The sequence below is a fragment of the Euleptes europaea genome, chromosome 19 (genome assembly GCF_029931775.1).
Source record: "Euleptes europaea isolate rEulEur1 chromosome 19, rEulEur1.hap1, whole genome shotgun sequence".
Classification (NCBI taxonomy): domain Eukaryota; kingdom Metazoa; phylum Chordata; class Lepidosauria; order Squamata; family Sphaerodactylidae; genus Euleptes; species Euleptes europaea.
In genome coordinates this window covers 12,039,026-12,058,531 of record NC_079330.1, presented here as the reverse complement: position 1 = coordinate 12,058,531, position 19,506 = coordinate 12,039,026, and the positions used below count along the sequence as shown (strand labels likewise).

Genomic DNA, 19,506 nt, shown 5'->3' with positions numbered 1-19,506 from the left:
CCAGCTTCTCTCCAATGGAGCTGTTGGACTCGTTCAGCCTCCTCAAAGCCTTTCAGGATGTCAACGCTGAAGAGGCAGCAGAAGGTTCTCTGCTCTCACCTTTGCCTTCCCAACCTTTAGAGATGGGCTACCTGAATGTGGCTTCTCCAAGGGATACCACAGACTGCCACAAGGAGGAACAGGAGCAGCCTTCCTGCTCTGATAACGTCTAAGGTGACGAAGAGAGAGGAAGGAGAAGAGGGATCCCGGGAGGTGACTTTCCACAGCTGCTTGGTCCTGCTACTCCGGTTTAACAGCAAAGAGTCTTCAGAATACTTTTTTTTATTGGACTTGTACAGTTGTAGTCTGAAACTGATTTTATATTGGATTAAAAAAATAAATTGAACGTCTGTGCTGTTTTTGAATCAAGTGTTTTTGGCTGAAGTCCAAGCTTCCCTTCCCTTTGAATTGTTGCTAATTACCTATACATTCGTACTTGCAAATAAAGGTTAGGGACCACATAGTATCCTCCAAACCTAACAAATTAATCTTGGCTTCAAGCTGCTCTTCTATCTTTTTCAACACTTGAGTGGATTCCTAAAATCGTTTTATTCTGGTCTCCAAGCGGGATTTAAAAGGTCTTTGATAAATGTGTGCAATGTACCTGGTGTTATATATGAGTAGTAGAAGGAAAAAAGATAGGATCCCACTCTGAGGTATTTATAATCCAAGGGCTGCACTACATGGGCCGTTGTAATTCTATGATTATTCAGCGTAAGAACATAAGAAAAGCCCTGCTGGATCAGACCAAGGCCCATCAAGTACAGCAGTCTGCTCTAGGGTTGCCAGGTCCCTCTTCACAGCTGGCGGGAGGTTTTTGGGGTGGAGCCTGGGGAGGGTGGGGAGGGACTTCAATGCCATAGAGTCCAATTGCCAAAGCGGTCATTTTCTCCTGGTGAACTGATCTCTATCAGCTGGAGATTAGTTGTAATAGCAGGAGATCTGCTGCTACTACCTGGAGGTTAGCAAAAACGGACAGTATTCAGACTCACTACTTACAATCAACAAAATTCTATGTTGTACACAATATAAACAGTGAGAAAGTGACAACAACCTTACAGAAAATATTACATAAAGTGTAACAATACCTCCATAACATAGACGCATTACATGAATAACACACAAACAACTGTGTTGGTGGTTCATAGAATAACTGTACAATATAGAATGTTATTGCTTGTAAATAATGAGTCTGGATACTGTCCATTTTTGCTAACTGAACTTTACAGTATTGGTGTGTGCTTTTATAGTACTACCTGGAAGTTGGCAACCCTAGTCTGCTCACACTGGCTGACCAAGTGCCTCTAGGAAGCTCACAAACAAGACAACTGCAGCAACATCCTGCTTGTGTTCCATGGCACCTAATATAATAGGCATGCTCCTCTGATCCTGGAGAGAACAGTATGCATCACGATTAGTATTCATTTTGACTAGTAGCCATGGATAGCCCTCTCCTCCGTGAACATGTCCACTCCCCTCTTAAAGCCTTCCAAGTTGGCAGCCATCCCCATATCTTGGGGCAGGGAGTTAAGGTGTGTTTTTAAGGTATGTTAAGGTATCCCTTTTAAAACAAGCATTCTACACATTCTCTTTTACTGGCCGTTTATCATAGCTGTTAAAACATCAGAGAGAAGCACTTTGCAGATTACTTAATTGTGACCCAATCAAAGATTTACAGGCTTAAAGAAAGGCTTTTAAGGAGCCACAAGACTCTTGCTTGTTCAGCAACAAGAGACTTTCCTTCTAGAACTGCTGTATGACCAGAGGCTCCTCTTTACAAAGAAATGGCACTGCAGACATGTTTACAAGCATTGGAGCATGGACAAGTGGGAGAGTAATGCCAAGGAGGATAAGAGGTGGATTTCCTGACATCTCTATCCGCAAAGGATGCGACCGAACTAAAAATAACAAAGGGGGGGAGGGGGTGACGAATGTTTCTTTACCATGGCGGTTTTCAATTTGCAGTCGGAAGTGTAAGGCTACGCATATCTCTTTGGCATATGCGGGGACTTTTCCAGTGCAACTCCATGCAGGTTTTCTCCAGTCTCAACCCATTGAAATGAATGGGTTGAGACTGGAGTAATTCTCTAGGGTTGCACTATTTATGTGGGTCCACGGAGGCAGTTGCCCAAGAGGGGAGGTGTCTTAGTCTGAAATGCAGGACTTGCGGGTTTGTTCACCCCGCCCCAACAATAGTATTACAGGGGCATCCGATGCAAGGAAACCCGAATATAAATTCCCTAACGCCTTTTATTCGGGCCAAAGAAAAAGGGACAGAGCGGATCACTCGTCCCCGGTTGCTGCCCCGCACATGATGCAGGAAGTGACGCCAGACGAGCCCATTCGGTCCGCATGCCGGGCTGCGCAGATCGTCCTCCGGGTCAGAGTTGGTCGCCATGGCGGTGCTCGCATCCAACCCTAACAACCCGGTGGTGTTTTTCGATGTCACAATCGGAGGCCAGGTAGGTGACTTGGGAAGCATGCATGCATGCATGTGGGGGGAGAAAGCATGCACACACGGGGGGAAAGCATGCATGCATGGGGGGAGCATGCACACACGGGGGGAGCATGTATGCATGGGGAAAAGCATGCATGCATGGGGGAGAAAGCATGCACACACGGGGGAAAGCATGCAATCATGGGGGAAAGCATGCATGCATGCATGGGGGGAGAAAGCATGCACACACGGGGGGAAAGCATGCATGCATGGGGGAGCATGCATGCATGCAAGGGGGCGGCAGTGTCGGTGAGGCAGGGGCGGCTCTGATGTTCTCCTCTTGCGCAGGAGGTCGGCCGCATGAAGGTGGAGCTCTTCGCCGACGTGGTGCCCAAGACGGCGGAGAACTTCAGGTAGGCCGCCAGTGCGGAGTTCGGGCGGTAGCCATAGAGACTCAGGAGGGCTGGTGTGGCTAGAGCGACGCCGTCCTCCCTTCGCCGGCGCTTCCGGAATCGCTCAGCGTGTCGCCTCCTGCGCGCTTTCATCATAGAGGCGCCGGGCACAGAGGGTCCGCTCGACGTGTCCGTTGGAAAATCGTGGCCGCTCTGCCTCTGGCAACCGGAAGTGCCTTCCCTGAGCGTTTACCATAACACAGAAATCAGTTCTCCTGGACGAAACGACACCTTCTGAGGGCAGACTCTATGGTACACCACACATCCTAGGTGAAATCCCTCTCCAAATTTAACCGTTGGCTCCACCCCGAATCTCCAGGAACTTCCCAAGCCAGAGTTGGCAACCCTAAGCAGTGTAATCCTATGCAGAAATAATCATTGTTGGGTCTTAGTGATCACTTTCCGGTTGTTCTAACATACAAAGTAAAATACATGACTAGATTCCCATGGTTTTGCCATTTCCCCAAAAAAACCAGTCCATTTGGATGGTCGGTCTCTAATTTGCTTGGTTAGACGGTGACAATCTTGCGTTTTTCCCCCCCAGCCTAGAATTTTGGCAGTGGTTTTATTTCCCTCCCTTCCTAAAAACCACACGCACGTTAGGTGGGAAATCATGCAACCACTGGTTAGGCTGGTTTGCCCTCTGCCCTGGCATAACACACAGTGCCCGTTGGCAAGCCCGTAGCAGGGCAACAATAAATTCAGGAATTTTATCTCCCAGCCTGCAAGAAAATTGGCTGGCAAACGACAGCCCCCAGGCTGAACCTGGACTCCTGAAGGCTGGCACCCAAGTTCCTGCTTTCCTTCTTGAGCTCGTCGGGCAGTGTTCTGGTTCATGCCACTCCTTCGTCTTCAGGACAGTGTCTTACGTGAGAAGTCAAAAAGCCAGAGTCCAGTAGCACCTCAAAGACTAGCAAAATTTCTGGCAGGGTACGAGCTTTTGTGAGCCACAGCTCACTTCTTCAGTTACAACTAGAATGTGAGTCCATCTGTCCTTAAGTAGAGATGAGTGAATTAGGCACACAATGGCGATGTAAATGTCCAAAGCAAGTAAATGACATTAGCAGGCGTGATTGGATGAGGCGTGAGATGCAGAGGGGTAGTAGGCGTGGATAAATTAGCATTGGTAATGAGACAGGAATCCCAGATCTCTATCCAATCCAGGAGAATGCATTGTCTTGTCCTTCGTTATGAGAAGTCAAGAGGAACTGGAGGCTGGCCCCCTCAATCCAGAAAGCGGCTTCAGGGCCAAGCCAGAGGATTGTCTGAGGGGTGGGAGGGAACTCCTTCGGTAACTGCGCATGCTCAGGCAGTATGCGCCCAAGGAAGACAGAGCTGCAGCTGGCATGTCCCAGGACCCCACCCACTGTTGCCAAGCCTAGAGCAAAAGAAGGCCCTGTCACTTTAAAAGAGGTTTAATGGGATATGATTTACTTCCATGTCATGAAAAGCTTCAACTGCCCACTATTTATTTATTAAAACATTTATACCCCGCTCTTCCTCATGGTTCAAGGTGGCTTACAATAATCGTTTTGAAAACTACCAGTTAAAACCAGCATAAAAAAACAACCAAATCTCTCCCTCCCCTTAAAAGGAATGCACTAACACCTCTATTAAAGGGACAGGGAGACATTTTTCTCCAGGCTGGTTGGCACCTGTAGTTTTCCAGCTGGCCTGTTTGTAAAAGTTTTTGCCAGGGGGTGGGCTGGGTTCTCTTTGGTTCCTTTCCTTTGGGGCTTATTTGTTGCAAAGACGTTCCCTAAAGCTGCCACTTACTTGTCCTTCTAAGTTTTAGAGCCACCATGATGGCTTTTGTCCTAATAGTTCACATGCACTCAAGTCAGGCTCGGAGTGGACTTGAATCATGGCTGCCTGTCTTTTTCTTCCCTCTCCCTCCCAGGCAGTTCTGTACCGGTGAATTCAGGTATGTTGATCTCGTGCAAATCGAGCAAGTTGGGAAAACCGGTGACACCGACTGAGTTCCAGAGGACACGAGAACATGCCGAGGAAGAGAACGTCACTTCCACAGCAGCAGCGCTGTCTGCTGAGGTGTCAAGGCACTTCTTAAACCAAACAGCGGCTTGTCTCTTTGGCAGAGGGGAAACACACACACACAGGGAAGGGCTCAGAAGAAGCCTAACTCACTGAGCTTATTCCAGAGCGTTCAAGGCTAGCAATTCGGTTAGCAGTGGTATGCTCAAACCTTGAGGGCCGGAAACTTACTTAGAATCCCTATTTAGATATGTTTAATGATGCCAGGGGGTGCACAAATGTCGCAAACACAGCAACGAGTCTTGCGGCCCCTAAAGGACTACATGCAGTTACCAAGACAGAAGCTTTTCTGGACCAGAACCATGAATCATGGCCCTTAGTCAGCACACTTGGGGCGATTGCGAACGATCTGTGTTGTGTAGTTGTCACTATTTGGGAGTGGGTCACACCTGCTCTGACTAGATCTTTGGTTCTTTGGACTGGGTTATGCTTTCATTTCTGATCCACGCTGAACATGTAAGATGCCCTTCTCTTGGCTTGCGGGCCCTTTTGACGTCTTTTAAGAAAACATCCTTCTGCTTGTATCTGGGGAGAGAGCGATCCATCAACTGAAAATAGTTCCGTGCATCAGAGGAAATGGGCTCCAGCTCACAAAAGCTTCAGCCACAGTCAGTCTTTAAGATGCTGCAAGATGTCGACACAAATATTGTGTTGATTTCTCTTCCTTTATGTCATTGCCTCCTCCCCACCCCACCCTGCAGCTCCTTTCTTCCACGTGAGCTCTCTGGGTTGTCAAACCTTGGGCTAGTAAGCCTCCTTTATGTAACTGAAAGACCAGTTCTTCTGGGGGTTAGTTGCATGATTTAAGACTGGGAATGCAAACTTCCCAAGGAAGCAAGAAAACCATGAAGGATTAGGGGCTTTGCCCATTTCCTCTGCCCGGAACGAATTTGAGGACAGCACAATGTAGCTTGGAGTGGCTAAGAAGTCCACCTCTCAGTCCAGTGAAGGCCAACCCACGCTAGGGCTGGAAGGGAGCGGACTCTGCCTCTCACTTGGCACTGTCTTCCACATCCTTTGCAAGGCCTAGCTTGTCCTTTCAGCCTGGCTCCCTTGTGGAGGTACTGTAGCAGCAAGAAGACCTCTTTTGTTTCTACTGACCGGTGGGCCAGCCTGACCTGGGAGGGGCCATGGCTCAGTGGTAGAGCCTCTGCTTGGCATGCAGAATGTCACAGGTTCAATCCCTGGCATCTCCAGTTTAAAGGACTAGGCAAGTAGGTGATGTGAAAGACCTCAGCCTGAGACCCTGGAGAGCCATGGAGAGGGGCTGTGGCTCAGTGGCAGAGCATCTGCTTGACATGCAGAAAGTCCCAGGCTCAATCCCCGGTATGTCCAGTTAAAGGGACTAGGCAAGTAGGTGATGGGAAAGACCCTGGAGAGCGGCTGCCAGTCTGAGTAGGCAATACTGACTTTGATGGACCGAGGGTCTGATTCAGTATAAGGCAGCTTCGTGTGTTCAACACGGCCTGTCACCTGACCCACTGTGCTCTGTCAGTGCAAGGAAAGCTCCCTGGAGGCCAGAGGTGGGTGGCCCCCCGCATGCCGAACCTCTGTGGGTGGGTTCCTGCGCTCTGAAGCTTGCACCAGTTCCCAGCATCTCTTTCTCTGCATTCTAGGAAAGACGGCGTCCCCATCGGTTACAAAGGCAGCACTTTCCACAGGTACTGTTTATTTGGACTTTAACTTCAAGCCCCTTCCAGAGCCTACATCTTCCCTTGAAGCCAGCAATACGAGATAGGGGATCAGTGAAGGGGATCAGTATACTGGCTGGGTGAATTTGCGTGGCTAGTGACAGGTGTCCTGCTGCTCGGCAAAGAGGGTCACCTCTGTCTCTTGGCTTTAACAGGGCAAAGAGCGTTACTGAGCACACCCCAGCCTCTCTTGCAGGACACAGCTCTCTGGCCAAGGGGCAAATGGGGCAGATTCATGAGCAAGTGGCATGGATGCCTTCCACTCATTCTGTGGCAGGAGATAGTGTCTAGTTTCCCAGGTAGTTATGCGGCAGGGCCTGCAAGTAGCTGCAGGGGGCTAGAGAAGGAAGCTTGGTTATATGACTGGCTGCAAGGCTGTTGAAGGACAGGCGATCCAGTGGTAAGCTTCCCGACCTTCCAAAGAAGGGAACTGTTCTGCACAAATGTTAACCCAGTAGTCTTCAGCTGGTAGGTTGAGACCAAACCGGGTCATGGACGTCCACACCGCAATTTAAGAAGGATGTAGACAAGCTGGAACGTGTCCAGAGGAGGAAAACAAAGATGTTGAGGGGTCTGGAGACCAAGTCCTATGAGGAAAGGTTGAAGTAGCTGGGTATGTTTAGCCTGGAGAGGAGAAGACTGAGAGGTGATGTGATAACCATCTTCAATATGATAACCATCTTTCAAGTACTTGAAGGGCTGTCATATAGAGGATGGTGCCGAGTTGTTTTCTGTTGCTCCAGAAGGTCGGACCAGTACCAACGGGTTGAAATTAAATCAAAAAAGTTTCCGTCTAGACATTAGGAAGAATTTTCTAACAGAGCAGTTCCTCAATGGAACAGGCTTCCTCGGGAGGTAGTGAGCTCTCCTTCCCTGGAGGTTTTTAAGCAGAGGCTAGATGGCCATCTGTCAGCAATGCTGATTCTATGACCTTAGGCAGGTTGTGAGAGGGAGGGCATCTTGGCCATCTTCTGGGCATGGAGTAGGGGTCACCGGGGGTGTGGGGGGGGAGGTAGTTGTGAATTTCCTGCATTGTGCAGGGGGTTGGACTAGATGGCCCTGGTGGTACCTTCCAACTCTACGATTCTATTCTGTGATTCTAAGTCTGAGGTGATCCAGATAAGCTACAACTACCTTTTATTTTAATAAACATAAGAGATGGAGTGAGACCTGGTGAGAGAGAAATGAAAAGTGGGTGCACTCTTAACTGTCGGGATTAAAGATGGATCCCACGTCAATGTCACAGCCGCTTTCAAGCTTCTCAATTCCCCCCTCCCTTGTTTCTTTTTTAAGGGTTATAAAGGATTTCATGATCCAAGGAGGCGACTTTGTAAATGTAGGTAGCCATTTTCATTCTTCTTTGCTGCATTTTAGGAGGGCAAACGTTTGGGGTTTGTTTATGGAACCAATGTCACTCTCGAACTGGGCGTTTGAATGAGAAGCTCACCTGGCAGTAGCCAGGGTTTATCAGCCTCGCGAGGCAGGTGCCGTGTGCATCTTCTCACGAGGTGCCCTTTTCTTGTTTGCTCAACGTGACCATAGCTCTTTCCTTAAGTGAAGCCCATTCCCAGAACTAAACGACGACAATAGCCAGTAGCCCCAGTAGCTCCATGGGAAGCGCCTGTGAACCCCCAAAGGCATCCCAGAAAAAAGAAAAGTTGGTTTTTATACCCCACTTTTCTCTACCTTTAAGGAGTCTTAAAGCGGCTTCCCTTCCATTCCCCACAACAGAGAACATGTGAGGTAGGCGGGACTGAGAGAGTTCGGAGAGAACTGTGACTGGCCCAAGGTCACCCAGCAGGCTTCATGTGGAGGAGTGGGGAAACCAACCCAGTTCTCCACATTAGAGTCCGCCGCACTTAACCACTACACCACGCTGGCTTTCCGATGTGCAGGGCTGGCGGAGACAGCCGTAGGAAGAGTGTCCCCGGAATGCAGAATGCTTGAAAACTGCCACCCAAGGGAAATGACTCCAGGGAATCCCACCCGGTTGCCCATGTAGGTGTCTCCCAAGATGAAGAGAATCGTTGAGGCCCCGGCATGGGGGAAGGCCAGGACAAGCTGCAAACAATCTCGCCTTTGATAGAAATATTTCTTTTAAAAAAAAAGCTGCTGGGACAATCAGCAGGTGGTGCAAAACAGAGCAGTGGTTTATCAGCCTCATGAGGCAGGTGCCGCGCGCACCTTCTCACGAGGTGCCCTTGCCTTGTTTGCTCAACATGTGACCTTTGCGCTTTCCTCAAGGGAAGTCGATTCCCAGGACCAAACAACCGCTCCTGACCCCCTTTTGGCCTTCCAATCACTTTCAATAACTTGCACTTAACAGGTTCGTCCTCTCAAAGGGAACTGTCCTCCTTCCTTCCAGCCCAGTGACAGATTTTACAGGTTCTGCCTGAAATGACAAAACCTCCCTCGCTTGGCTGATCTCACCGGGTTTGTTTTTTTATTCCGGGCAGAGCTGAGTGCTTTAGATCCTTTAATCCCGAGTCAGAAATGAGCAGGGCGGAGTATATGTGTTCTGCAGAGGTATAAGAATGTAGAATAAGGGGCAAACTTTGGCTGCTTGAGAATCTCAGCTTCCTTTTGCATTTTTTTTAAAAAGGGGGGGCTGGTCTTTATGGCTAAGAAGTTAACGCTAGAAAAAGTACGCAAACAGCACCTGGTGAAAAAATCTCCAAGAAGACGGGGCGGCGTCTGAAGACTTCCAATGGCAGAAGCTTCAGAGTCCCGCGGTCCTTCTTGTCCCTCTCCCACGGATACCAAAAGTTGAATAAAATAAGGAAATATTCATAAATGCGCACAGACCCAGCGTGGTGTAGTGGTTAAGAGCTGTGGTTTGGAGCAGTGGGCTCTCATCTGGAGAACCAAGTTTGATTCCCCACTCCTCCACACCAGCAGCGGATGCTAATCTGGTGAACCGGTTTGGTTTCCCCACTCCTCCACATGAAGCCTGCTGGGTGACCCTTGAAGAACTCATGGAGTATTCTATGTGGTTTTGAATGGCACTGTAATGTTATCCTTAAAAGGTAACGGGTAAAGGTCCCCTGTGCAAGCACCAGGTCATTTCTGACCCATGGGGTGGCGTCACATCCTGACGTTTACTAGCCAGACTTTGTTTATGGGGTGGTTTGCCAGTGCCTTCCCCAGTCATCTTCCCTTTACCCCCAGCAAGCTGGGTACTCATTTTACCCACCTCGGAAGGAAGGATGGAAGGCTGAGTCCACCTTGAGCCGGCTACCTGAAACCAACTTCCGTCGGGATCAAACTCAGGTTGTGAGCAGAGTTTGGACTGCAGTACTGCAGCTTACCACTCTGCGCCACAGGGCTCATTAGGCAGTATCTTAGCACTACTCAAATAAATTATTGATGTTCTTGAGATCCAGCACATATCAATTCTTGGGTATGATTGGTGTCTATCAGAGAAAAAAGTACAATCTTTAAATTTTGGGTTTTTGCTTCTGTAAGCATCCTATAATTGTAGAATGTCCATATAATATACCACGTTTTTTGTAGCATACTTCCTTTATGATTCTTAGATCTGTCTTTTTTGGGATCAGAACTCCATTCATGTCTCCTGTGATAATTAATTCTCCTTGTTGAAAATCTTGAATTGCCTGAAAAAAATTAGCATAAAATTCCAAAAGAAACTGTTCTGACATCAGCAGTTGTACCTGTGCTCGGGAAGGTGGAATTGAACACCCTCCTTTTCTTCACACCAGGGCGACGGGACTGGGGTGGCCAGCATATACCGGGGTCCCTTTGCCGATGAGAACTTCAAGCTGAGACACTCAGCTCCTGGCTTGTTGTCTATGGTAAGTCCCAAGGTGAACAGAATTGTGGCTGAACTCCCCATCCTGGCTTAATCTGGCGCTCATGCGCATGGCTTGTTCTTGGGGACGGGAACGACAAGGTACCATGTGCTGTACCATGTGACTTAAAAAGAAGGCGTGTCAGTGGTAGGTTGGTGTTCTCCACTGGACCTCTTGCACTGGAAAATCCCTTGCCTGGAGCTACAGGGTGGGACTAAAGAGCTCTGGGTTCGAATCCCAACTTGTGCTTGGTCAGTGAGTGAGTTGTATGTATGTTTCCCCATGGACTACCTCCTGAGCTTCTTGGAGGAAACGTGGGATTAAAGTGTTACAAACCTATTTTCCTGGAAGGATCTGTAACAGTAGGGTTGCCAGGTCCCTCTTCGCCATTGGCAGGAGGTTTTGGGGGCGGAGCGTGAGGAGGGTGGGGTTGGGGGAGGGACTTCAGTGCCATAGAGTCCAATTGCCAAAGCAGCCATTTGCTCCAGGTGAACTGATCTCTGTCGGCTGGAGATCAGTTGTAATAGCAGGAGCTCACCAGCTAGTACCTGGAGGTTGGCAACCGTATGTAACAGTCTTAGCGTGAACGCAGCTTCAGTAAATGAAAGATCGCTCGTGTCTCCACGGGGAGGGCTTAGAAATCCTTATATAGTGTGAAACTGACTGGTGAAAACTGGCTGGTGGAGCATGCCAGTGGAGAAGGCCAAGTCATAATCCTTGTCTTTGGCCCGGCAAGATAATTTGTTGGCCAGACTATCCTCGGCTAGGCTTGGGAGCAATTACTCAGAACGTAAGCTTCTGAACGGGAAGGCGCTTGATTAAATTTGGTCTCTGGGTGCAGATGGCGCTGCCTTCAGGCTAATCTTGGCCTCGGTTGGGCTGATTTAAGAGAGGTTCCGGTAATACCTCCTGGCCCACAGGAGCAATTGCGCGTGTGCGGAATCGCAGAAGGCGAATCTGTGAGTGGCCTGCCTGAAATCGATCAGTTCAGAATCCCTTTCCCGTATCTTTCCTGCTTTCCCTAAGCTCCAGTTTCTCGGCTTTTGTGGCAGAGTCGGGATGTCTGCTTTGCATTGTTAGAAGATGCACAAGAGCCACATTGACTAGTTCAGTGTGTACATTTCTGTCTGTAATATGTTTCCGTTGCAACCTTCCTCCAAGGAGCCCAGGAATGTATACCCGGTTCTCTCCATTATAACTTTACAATGTGAACGCTGTAAGGTTGCTTTGTGGGGAGAGAGTGGCTGCCACCAGTAGATTTGCAGCAAAACCACGCTCTGCAGCGTGGTGTAGTGGTTAAGAGCGGTGGACTCTAATCTGGAGAACCGGGTTTGATTTCCCACTCTGCCATATGAGTGGCGTACTCTAATCTGGAGAAGAAGAGTTGGTTTTTATATGCTGACTTTCTCTACCACTTAAGGAAGACTCAAACCGACTTACAATCACCTTCCCTTCCCCTCCCCACAACAGACACCCTGCGAGGTAGGTGGGGCTGAGAGCTGTGACTAGCCCAAGGACACCCAGCTGGCCTTATGTTTAGCAGTGGGGAAACAAATCCAGTTCACCAGATTAGTGTCCGCCCCTCATGTGGAGGAGTGGGGAATCAAACCCGGGTCTCCAGATTAGCGTCCACTGCTCCAAATCACCGCTTTTAACCACTTCACCACGCTGGCTCTCAACCGGGTTTTATTCCCCACTCCACACGAGTGGCGGACTCTAATCTGGAGAACTGGGTTTGATTCCCAACTCCTCCACATGAGTAATGGACTCTAATCTGGTGAACCGGATTGGTTTTCCCACTCCTACACATGAAGCCAGCTGGGTGACCTTGGGCTAGTCACAGTTCTCTTCGAGCTAGGGTTGCCAGCTCCAAATTGGGAAATACCTGTAGATTTTGGGGGCGGTGCCTGAGGAGGGTGGGTTTTGGGGAGGAACTTCAATGCCAAAGAGTCCAATTGCCAAAGTGGCCATTTTCTCTAGGTGAACTGATCTCTATCGGCTGGAGATCAGTTGTAATAGCTAGAGATCTCCAGCTAGTACCTGCAGGTTGCCAGCCCTACTTCGAACTCTCAGCCTCACCTACTTCACAAGGTGTCTGTGGTGGGGAGAGGAAGAGATTGTAAGCCGGTTTGATTCTCCTTTTTAAAAAGGTAAGAGAAAATCGGCATAAAAAAACCGAACTCTTCTACTTCTTTTACTGTGTCTCTTTCTCCCCCTCCCCAAGTACAATTGTGATAGCTTGCATGTGAAAGCATGTGCTCTCAGGCCAAGAGGCGGGTTCTCTCCCCTGACTTTTTGTGTGTGCATTTTCTGCTAGGCAAACAGCGGCCCAAGCACCAACGGCTGCCAGTTCTTCATCACGTGCTCCAAGTGTGACTGGCTGGACGGGAAGCACGTCGTCTTTGGTGAGTGATCATAGCCTGGGCTCGGACCATCGATGTAGAGAATGGCGTTCGGTGTGCCAAGGGGGAGTTTAGATTTTTTTTTTGCCTTTGGAAGAGCAAACGCAAAACGCTCCCTCCCCCCTCCTTTTGAAAAATCCCATTGTTTCACAAGCTGCTTGCCCGGGGTGGGGGGGTTGTAAAGCACAGAGCCCCTTGTAAACTTCTAGAACTGGTTGTGGGGGTCTCTTTAGAGAGAGGTTTGTCTTCAAACTAAGAATCATAGAGTTGGAAGGTACACTGGAGTCATCTAGTCCAACCCCCCTGCACAACGCAGGAAATTCACAACTACCTCCCCCCACTCCATGCCCAGATGACAAAAAACACCACCACCCCTTCAGGATCCCTGGCCAATCTTGCCTGGAGGAACTTGCTTCAATTGCTTTATTTCTTTTGTTACGTTTCATAATTTCCCAGGTTCACTGGGGACTAGAATCCTCTTCAGCAGTTGTCTAGGTCCACTGGGATCTAGAGACCCCTTCAATGGCCTCCTTGAGAGGGATTCCAGAATCCTTTGAAATCCAGGGGGGATTTGGGTGAATAGTCTTGACATTCATGTTAGGTTTCTAGAGGGGCTCTTTCAAAGTTTGTTTCAGAAAATGTTTGGATCCCCCAGGCCCCAACTCTCGGTGAGGTTGACCATTTAGGCACCGTGTGTCCCCTCTTGTGACTGGCCATTTGGCTTTAATGCTGCAGTTAGCATCTTGAAGCGGAGAAATCCTTCTCGTTTTTTAACCTGGCAGGTAAAATAATTGATGGGCTGCTCGTCATGAGAAAAATTGAAGTAAGTATTTATGTTGGGGGCTGTACATGTGGTGCCACTTTGGTGGACTCAACACAGAAGTGTGTGGTCCGATGCGGAGCTGGCATCCTGGACACCCTTCACTTCCTTTTAAAAAAATTATTAACAAAAAAATTACAAAAACAACCTAAGCACTACATACAATACATACATACTCGTACATAAGCAGTACACATTGTATATCAAACCTTCTAAGAACTGCCTCCTAGAACAGCTAGGTTATTAAAAATATCCAGATTGGAAGACCCTATTGTAAAGAACTCTGACATCCCTTAATTGAAATATAGTATACTACCTAATGGTTTTTAAGATTATTCCTACTTATTTTGCTTGTGACCTGTTGGTCTTTGAGCAGTAAATAAATGATGAGAAGGTTATGATGAGGTCATCTAGCCCAACCCATGCACAATGAAGGAAATTCACAACAACCTCCCCCCCACACACACACCCAGTGACCCCTCCTCCATGCCGAGAAGATGGCAAAAAAAAAAAAAACCCAACCCTTCAGGATCCCTGGGCAACTGGCCTGGAGGAAAATTGCTTCCTGACCCCAAAATGGCAATCAGCATTTCCCTGGGCATGTAAGAAAGGGCCACGAGAGCTGAACACTGACGCAGCCCTTCCTGCCCTCCCTTTCGTGATCTGCCTGATCTTATCATGCGACTTGCACATGAAGAACTCCGCTAGACCAAGACTCACCCGGTCTCTCTTTTTCTCCCCCCCAGAATGTGCCCACCGGTCCAAACAATAAACCCAAGCTGCCCGTGGTGATTGCCCAGTGTGGTGAGATGTAGGTAGTGGACCATCAGGTATGCACTGCGCACCTCCATCCTCCCATGTGGCTGATGCAACAGCAACATGATGGGAAGGTTCTTCTGCTTGTGGGGAGGGAAAGATGCACAGTGGGGGTGGAGTGGGGTTATGAAGGTACGCCCGCATAATACTAGATCTTGGGAGGGCACCCTAACACAGCTGGCAAGCAGCAGATTCAGGACAAAAGCAAGTATTTCTTCTGACCAGGCAGAATTAACGCATGGAACTCTCTGCCACAGTGGTGGTGATGCCTACTAGATTGATTGCTTTAAAAGGGAATGAGACGAATTCACAAAGGAGGAGACATCAGCGGCTGTTAGCCACATGGCTAAATGAAAAACCCCTTTTAAGTTTCGGACTGAGGACTTGCTAGGTTGTGTAAGGGCTTTGCACAAGTTGTCATGCCAATGAAGAGCAGAACCAAGCACAGACTTCAGCTTCCTTAGATGCTGCGTATTAAAAAAAAAAATGTTTCTAGCCCCTATGGGGGCAACGTCACATCAGCAACCCCTGTCTGGTCAAGTCTGAAATGAGTTGTTGAATAAGTTTCCCAGCAGTCAGGAGGTGGGAATTCAGGCTCCTCCGTAGTTGAATTCCCTTGCAGGGAAAAACAATGTTTTGAAAATTATGGCAGAAAATATTATACAGCGATGCATGGATTGTGCAGATCGCCAGATTCAGCCGGGTTACCTTGGCGTGCCCCCCCCCAAAAAAACACCTTTAAAGAGAATTGAATGCAGAATAGACACAGCCTATACACACCGATGACTCACGAGGAGACACTGGCTACACACCAGAATGAGTAGCAGGTAAACTGCATGAACACCCAGTTATGGACTTGCTAGTTTTCCTAGCCGCTGATCCCCGGAGACCTAGGCAGGAACCAGAAGCTCAGTGGCATGTTATACATGGGGGGGTCCCCGGATATGTTCCAGGCAGCTTCCGTGGTTTTATGACTGATTCTCTCCTTTTCCTGCTTCCAGGAAAGTTTCTCCCTTCAGCCTGGACCTCCAGAAACACTCAGTCACACCTTCCCTGCTTCCCTTCGGGCCTCATCCATCTCGCATTCCACATTTTTGTTGGTTTTTTTGCCCACTGTAAATAAAAAAAGGTTTTATTTAAACACCTGTCATTCCAGCACCCCACGTGCACCATCGGGTGCTGAGGTTTTTCAAGAAGAAGAGTTGGTTTTTATATGCTGACTTTCTCTACCACTTAAGGAAGAATCAAACTGACTTACAATCACCTTCCCTTCCCCTCCCCACAACAGGACACCCTGTGAGGTAGGTGGGGCTGAGAGAGCTCCAAGAGAGCTGTGACTAGCCCAAGGTCACCCAGCTGGCTTCATGTGGAGGAGTGGGGAAACCAACCCGGTTCACTAGATTAGCCTCCGCCGCTCATGTGGAGGAGCGGGGAATCAAACCCGGTTCTCCAGATCAGAGTCCACCGCTCTTAACCACTATACCACGCTGGCTCCCTAGCTTGCTGGCCTCAGCAGAGTCCAGCCACCATGATCCCAGTGCTGGCCGTGTGTGGTCCACAGGGCTGCAAATGTCAGGAGACCAGGTGGGAAAAGGCAGGACCTGATGGGCTGAACAGACACCAGAAGCAGCTTTGGCTTTGCTGTGTGTGTGTGTAGGGGGGGTGCTTTGGCATTTGGACACTGCCTCCCAGAAAGAAGGGAGATGGTAGGACAGGCACTGTGATGTCAGGTGGGTCTAGAATAAAAAGGCAGTGCAGGCGGAGGAAAGGTGCAATACGTACAGCTGTAGAGTGAGCAAAAAGACCCCGCCAGTAATTAGAGAGCAGTGTGGTGTAGTGGTTAAGAGCGGCGGACTCTAATCTGGAGAACCAGGTTTGCACGTTGCAACTGGATTTTAGAAGAAGAGTTGGTTTATATACACTGACTTTCTCCACCACTTAAGTAAGAATCAAACTGGCTTACAATCACCTTCCCCTCCCCACAACAGACACCCTGGGGGGTAGGTGGGGCTGAGAGCTCTAAGAGAACTGACCAGTCCAAGGTCACCCATTGGAGGAGTGGAGTGGGGAAACTAACCCGGTTCACCAGATTAGCCTCCGTCGCTCATGTGGAGGAGTGGGGAATCCAACCCTGTTCTCCAGATTAGAGTCCACCGCTCCAAACCACCACTCTTAACCACTGCACCACGCTGGCTGTGTTAAAAGGCAAAATCACTTGCAAGCAATTGCTCAAGTGCATGGAAAGGGTATGCAAAAGTGCTCTTAGCTCCATCTTTTTCTTTTGCATCCGCCGAGGGCAAGAATTGGCACCATCAGGCCAAGTAGCCCCAATCCAGGCAGCCAGTGCCAGACCACTGAATTAAAGCAGGGCTCCCATCCCGGTGGGGGACTTTAGGGGGATTTCCCTGCAGCCACGTACTCTGGCTCGAAACTCCATATCCCTAGTCTAGAAACTGGACATTGTGCTTTAGTTGGCTGAGTTGTTACAATTGTTAAGTGGCACAATGGAGGCTGGTGGAGGGAGGCTGGCACTGCCGTTCCACATGTTAACACAAAGTAAACTCTTTCAAGGTGAGTTGCCAGCGTGAACACGTGGAGCTACGGCCATCTGGCATCTTGCATATGTTTATTTGGAGATCTGCTCAAGAGGCTTGCTTGCAGGGAATTGAACACATGAAACTGCCTCATACTGAATCAGACCCTCAGTCCATCAAAGTCAGTATTGTCTGCTCAGACCAGCAGCGGCTCTCCAGGATCTCAGGCTGAGGACTTTCAAATCACCTACATGCCTGGTCCCTTTAATGGAAGATGCTGGGGATTGAACTTGGGACCTTCTGAATGCCAAGCCATGCTCTTATCACTGAGCCACAGCCCTTCCCTAATTAAGGGTGCAAGGGACTTAGCCTGTAAGTGGTTGCGGTTGTGCAGGCATCTTTTGGAGAAGGCCTTCTCCATCTTCATAATCCCTACCGGAAGAGCTTTTTGCCACTCTGTTTGTTGCAGCTCCTGTTCACTTTGTGTGAGGACGTTTGCTTTCTCGTGTCTCATTGGGGATACAAAAAAAAGGAACCTCGTCACATAAATGCACTTCCAGAGTTGTGTAAGTGCGAAGGGGGTGGGAGGGGAGGAAAAGGCCTTGACGCAGAGGCCTAAATTTAGAGAGGAAGGGAAGGAGTGTACGGCAATATCACGAGCAAATAAAAGCAATTCATTTATACGGACTGGTTTCAGTTGAGAGAGAAGACTAAAACTCAGCTCCGAAGGCTTTGTGGGAAAGGTGGGTTTAGAGGGGAAAAGGGAGCACTGCATATGTTAAGAAAGTTTAGAAGTCGGACTGGATCAGCCCAGAGATTTATCTAGCCAAAAGTCCTCTTTCTCACAATGGCTTACCAGATGTTTTCCCAGAAGACCCAGTAAGCGGTACCCTAAACCCACAGATGCCTTTTGGCAGTTATCGGTCATTGCTGCTTGCTAGGGAAGACGATCCGGGCATGAGGGGCTGCAAGATAGAATGGACTGAGATGAAGCGAGCAGAACTTGCTTAACAAGAGGCCCAGGAGAGTGTATATGTGGGCACACATGTTTCAGAGGGGCGTGTGTGGCACAGTGGCTAGCGCTGGACCTAAACCAGAGAGATCTGGACTCCAATCCCAGCACCCTACGAAATTGACAGGATGTTGCTAAGCCTGCTGCTAAACCACATCCAAGCCACCTTCAAAGTCGTTGGAAAGCCAAAGATTTTCCGTGGGGGTGGGGAACGGACCATGTACAACATTCTGACTTTTGCTGTGTCCAATAGCAAACTCATTCTTATTATTGTTCCTAAGAATGAGTTTGCTATTGGAAACAGCCAAAGCAGATCAGTCCAGATACAGCAGCTTTCTTCATTTTCAAGAAATAGCCTTAGTGGTGAAAGTCTAAGGAAAGGGCTGTATCAATGGCACATACTTGACTAACAGAAGCGATGCACATTCAGTCCCCTAGGATATGTCCCTGGGCTTGCCAGCTCCGCGGTGGGAAATTCCTGGAGATTTGGGGGGGGGTGGAGCCTAGGGATGACAGGGTTTGGGGAGAGGAGGAATCTCATTGGAATATAATGCCACATCCTCCGAAGAAGCCATTTGCTCCAGTTCCAGGGGAACTGGTATCCGGAAACCTGCTGTGATTTTGCGAGATCTCCAAGACCCACCTCGACAATGGCAATATGGCCCCTTTAAAGGGTCACAGGTGTTGGGAATAGCCTCTCCCCGCTTTAGTCCCTGAAACGCCTCTGACAACCATGAGCAGAGGAGATTCCATGGGTCAGAGCTGTGGTGCAGCATTTGCCTTGAATGCAGAAGGCTGAATCCCTGGCGTGGTCAGCTGTACGTATCAGGTGCTGCTGGGGGGGGGGAATACCCATCAAAGCAAGCAACACTGAGATGGAGGGACCAAAGGGGAGGTGCCGTGGCTCAGTGGTAGAACATCTGCTTGGCATGATGAAGGTCCCAGGTTCAATCCCCAACATCGCCAGTTAAAGGGACTAGGCAAGGAGGTGATGGGAAAGACCTCTGCCTGAGACCCTGGAGAGCTGCTGCCGGTCCGAGTAGACAGTACTGACTTTGATGGTCCAAGGGTCTGGTTCATGTATTCATGTGTGTTCTATTGGGGAGGGGATATGGCTCCGTGGTAGAGCATCTGCTTGGCATGCAGAAGGCCCCAGGTTCAATCCCCGGCATCTCCAGTTAAAGGGACCAGGCAAGTAGGTGATGTGAAAGACCTCAGCCTGAGACCCTGGAGAGTCGCTGCCAGTCTTAGACAATACTGACTTTGTGGAGGGGCCGTGGCTCAGTGGTAGAGCATCTGCTTGGCACCAGAAGGTCCCAGGTTCAATCCTCGGCATCTCCAGCTAAAAGGACCAGGCAAGTAGGTGATGTGAAAGACCTCAGCCTGAGACCCTGGAGAGCCGCTGCCGGTCTGCGTAGACAAAACTGACTTTGATGGACCAA

The 19,506-nt window shown here is 49.1% G+C and overlaps 1 protein-coding gene across 2 annotated transcripts; it reads left to right on the top strand.

Moving 5' to 3' along the window:
- The first annotated feature begins 2,390 nt into the window (after window positions 1-2,390).
- On the top strand, window positions 2,391-14,550 carry PPIH (peptidylprolyl isomerase H). 2 transcript variants are annotated; one of them, XM_056865130.1, is made up of 9 exons: window positions 2,391-2,501; window positions 2,825-2,889; window positions 4,829-4,852; window positions 6,597-6,641; window positions 7,965-8,007; window positions 10,391-10,483; window positions 12,798-12,885; window positions 13,665-13,705; window positions 14,449-14,550. In XM_056865130.1, the coding sequence occupies exons 1-9, from the start codon at window positions 2,436-2,438 to the stop codon at window positions 14,515-14,517; spliced, it is 534 nt and encodes a 177-aa protein (XP_056721108.1). In that variant the 5' UTR covers window positions 2,391-2,435; the 3' UTR covers window positions 14,518-14,550. The 2 variants fall into 2 exon arrangements, with proteins under 2 accessions (XP_056721108.1, XP_056721109.1); XM_056865131.1 differs by lacking the exon at window positions 13,665-13,705 and having other exon boundaries at window positions 14,449-14,545.
- The last annotated feature ends 4,956 nt before the right edge of the window (window positions 14,551-19,506 follow it).

Excerpts from the sequence above, each read along its gene's own strand:
- PPIH (XM_056865130.1), top strand. The coding sequence starts at position 2,436 with ATGGCGGTGCTCGCATCCAACCCTAACAACCCGGTGGTGTTTTTCGAT. Across the intron at positions 4,853-6,596 it reads TTCTGTACCGGTGAATTCAG|GAAAGACGGCGTCCCCATCG; the intron begins GTATGTTGATCT and ends TCTGCATTCTAG. Across the intron at positions 10,484-12,797 it reads CTCCTGGCTTGTTGTCTATG|GCAAACAGCGGCCCAAGCAC; the intron begins GTAAGTCCCAAG and ends ATTTTCTGCTAG.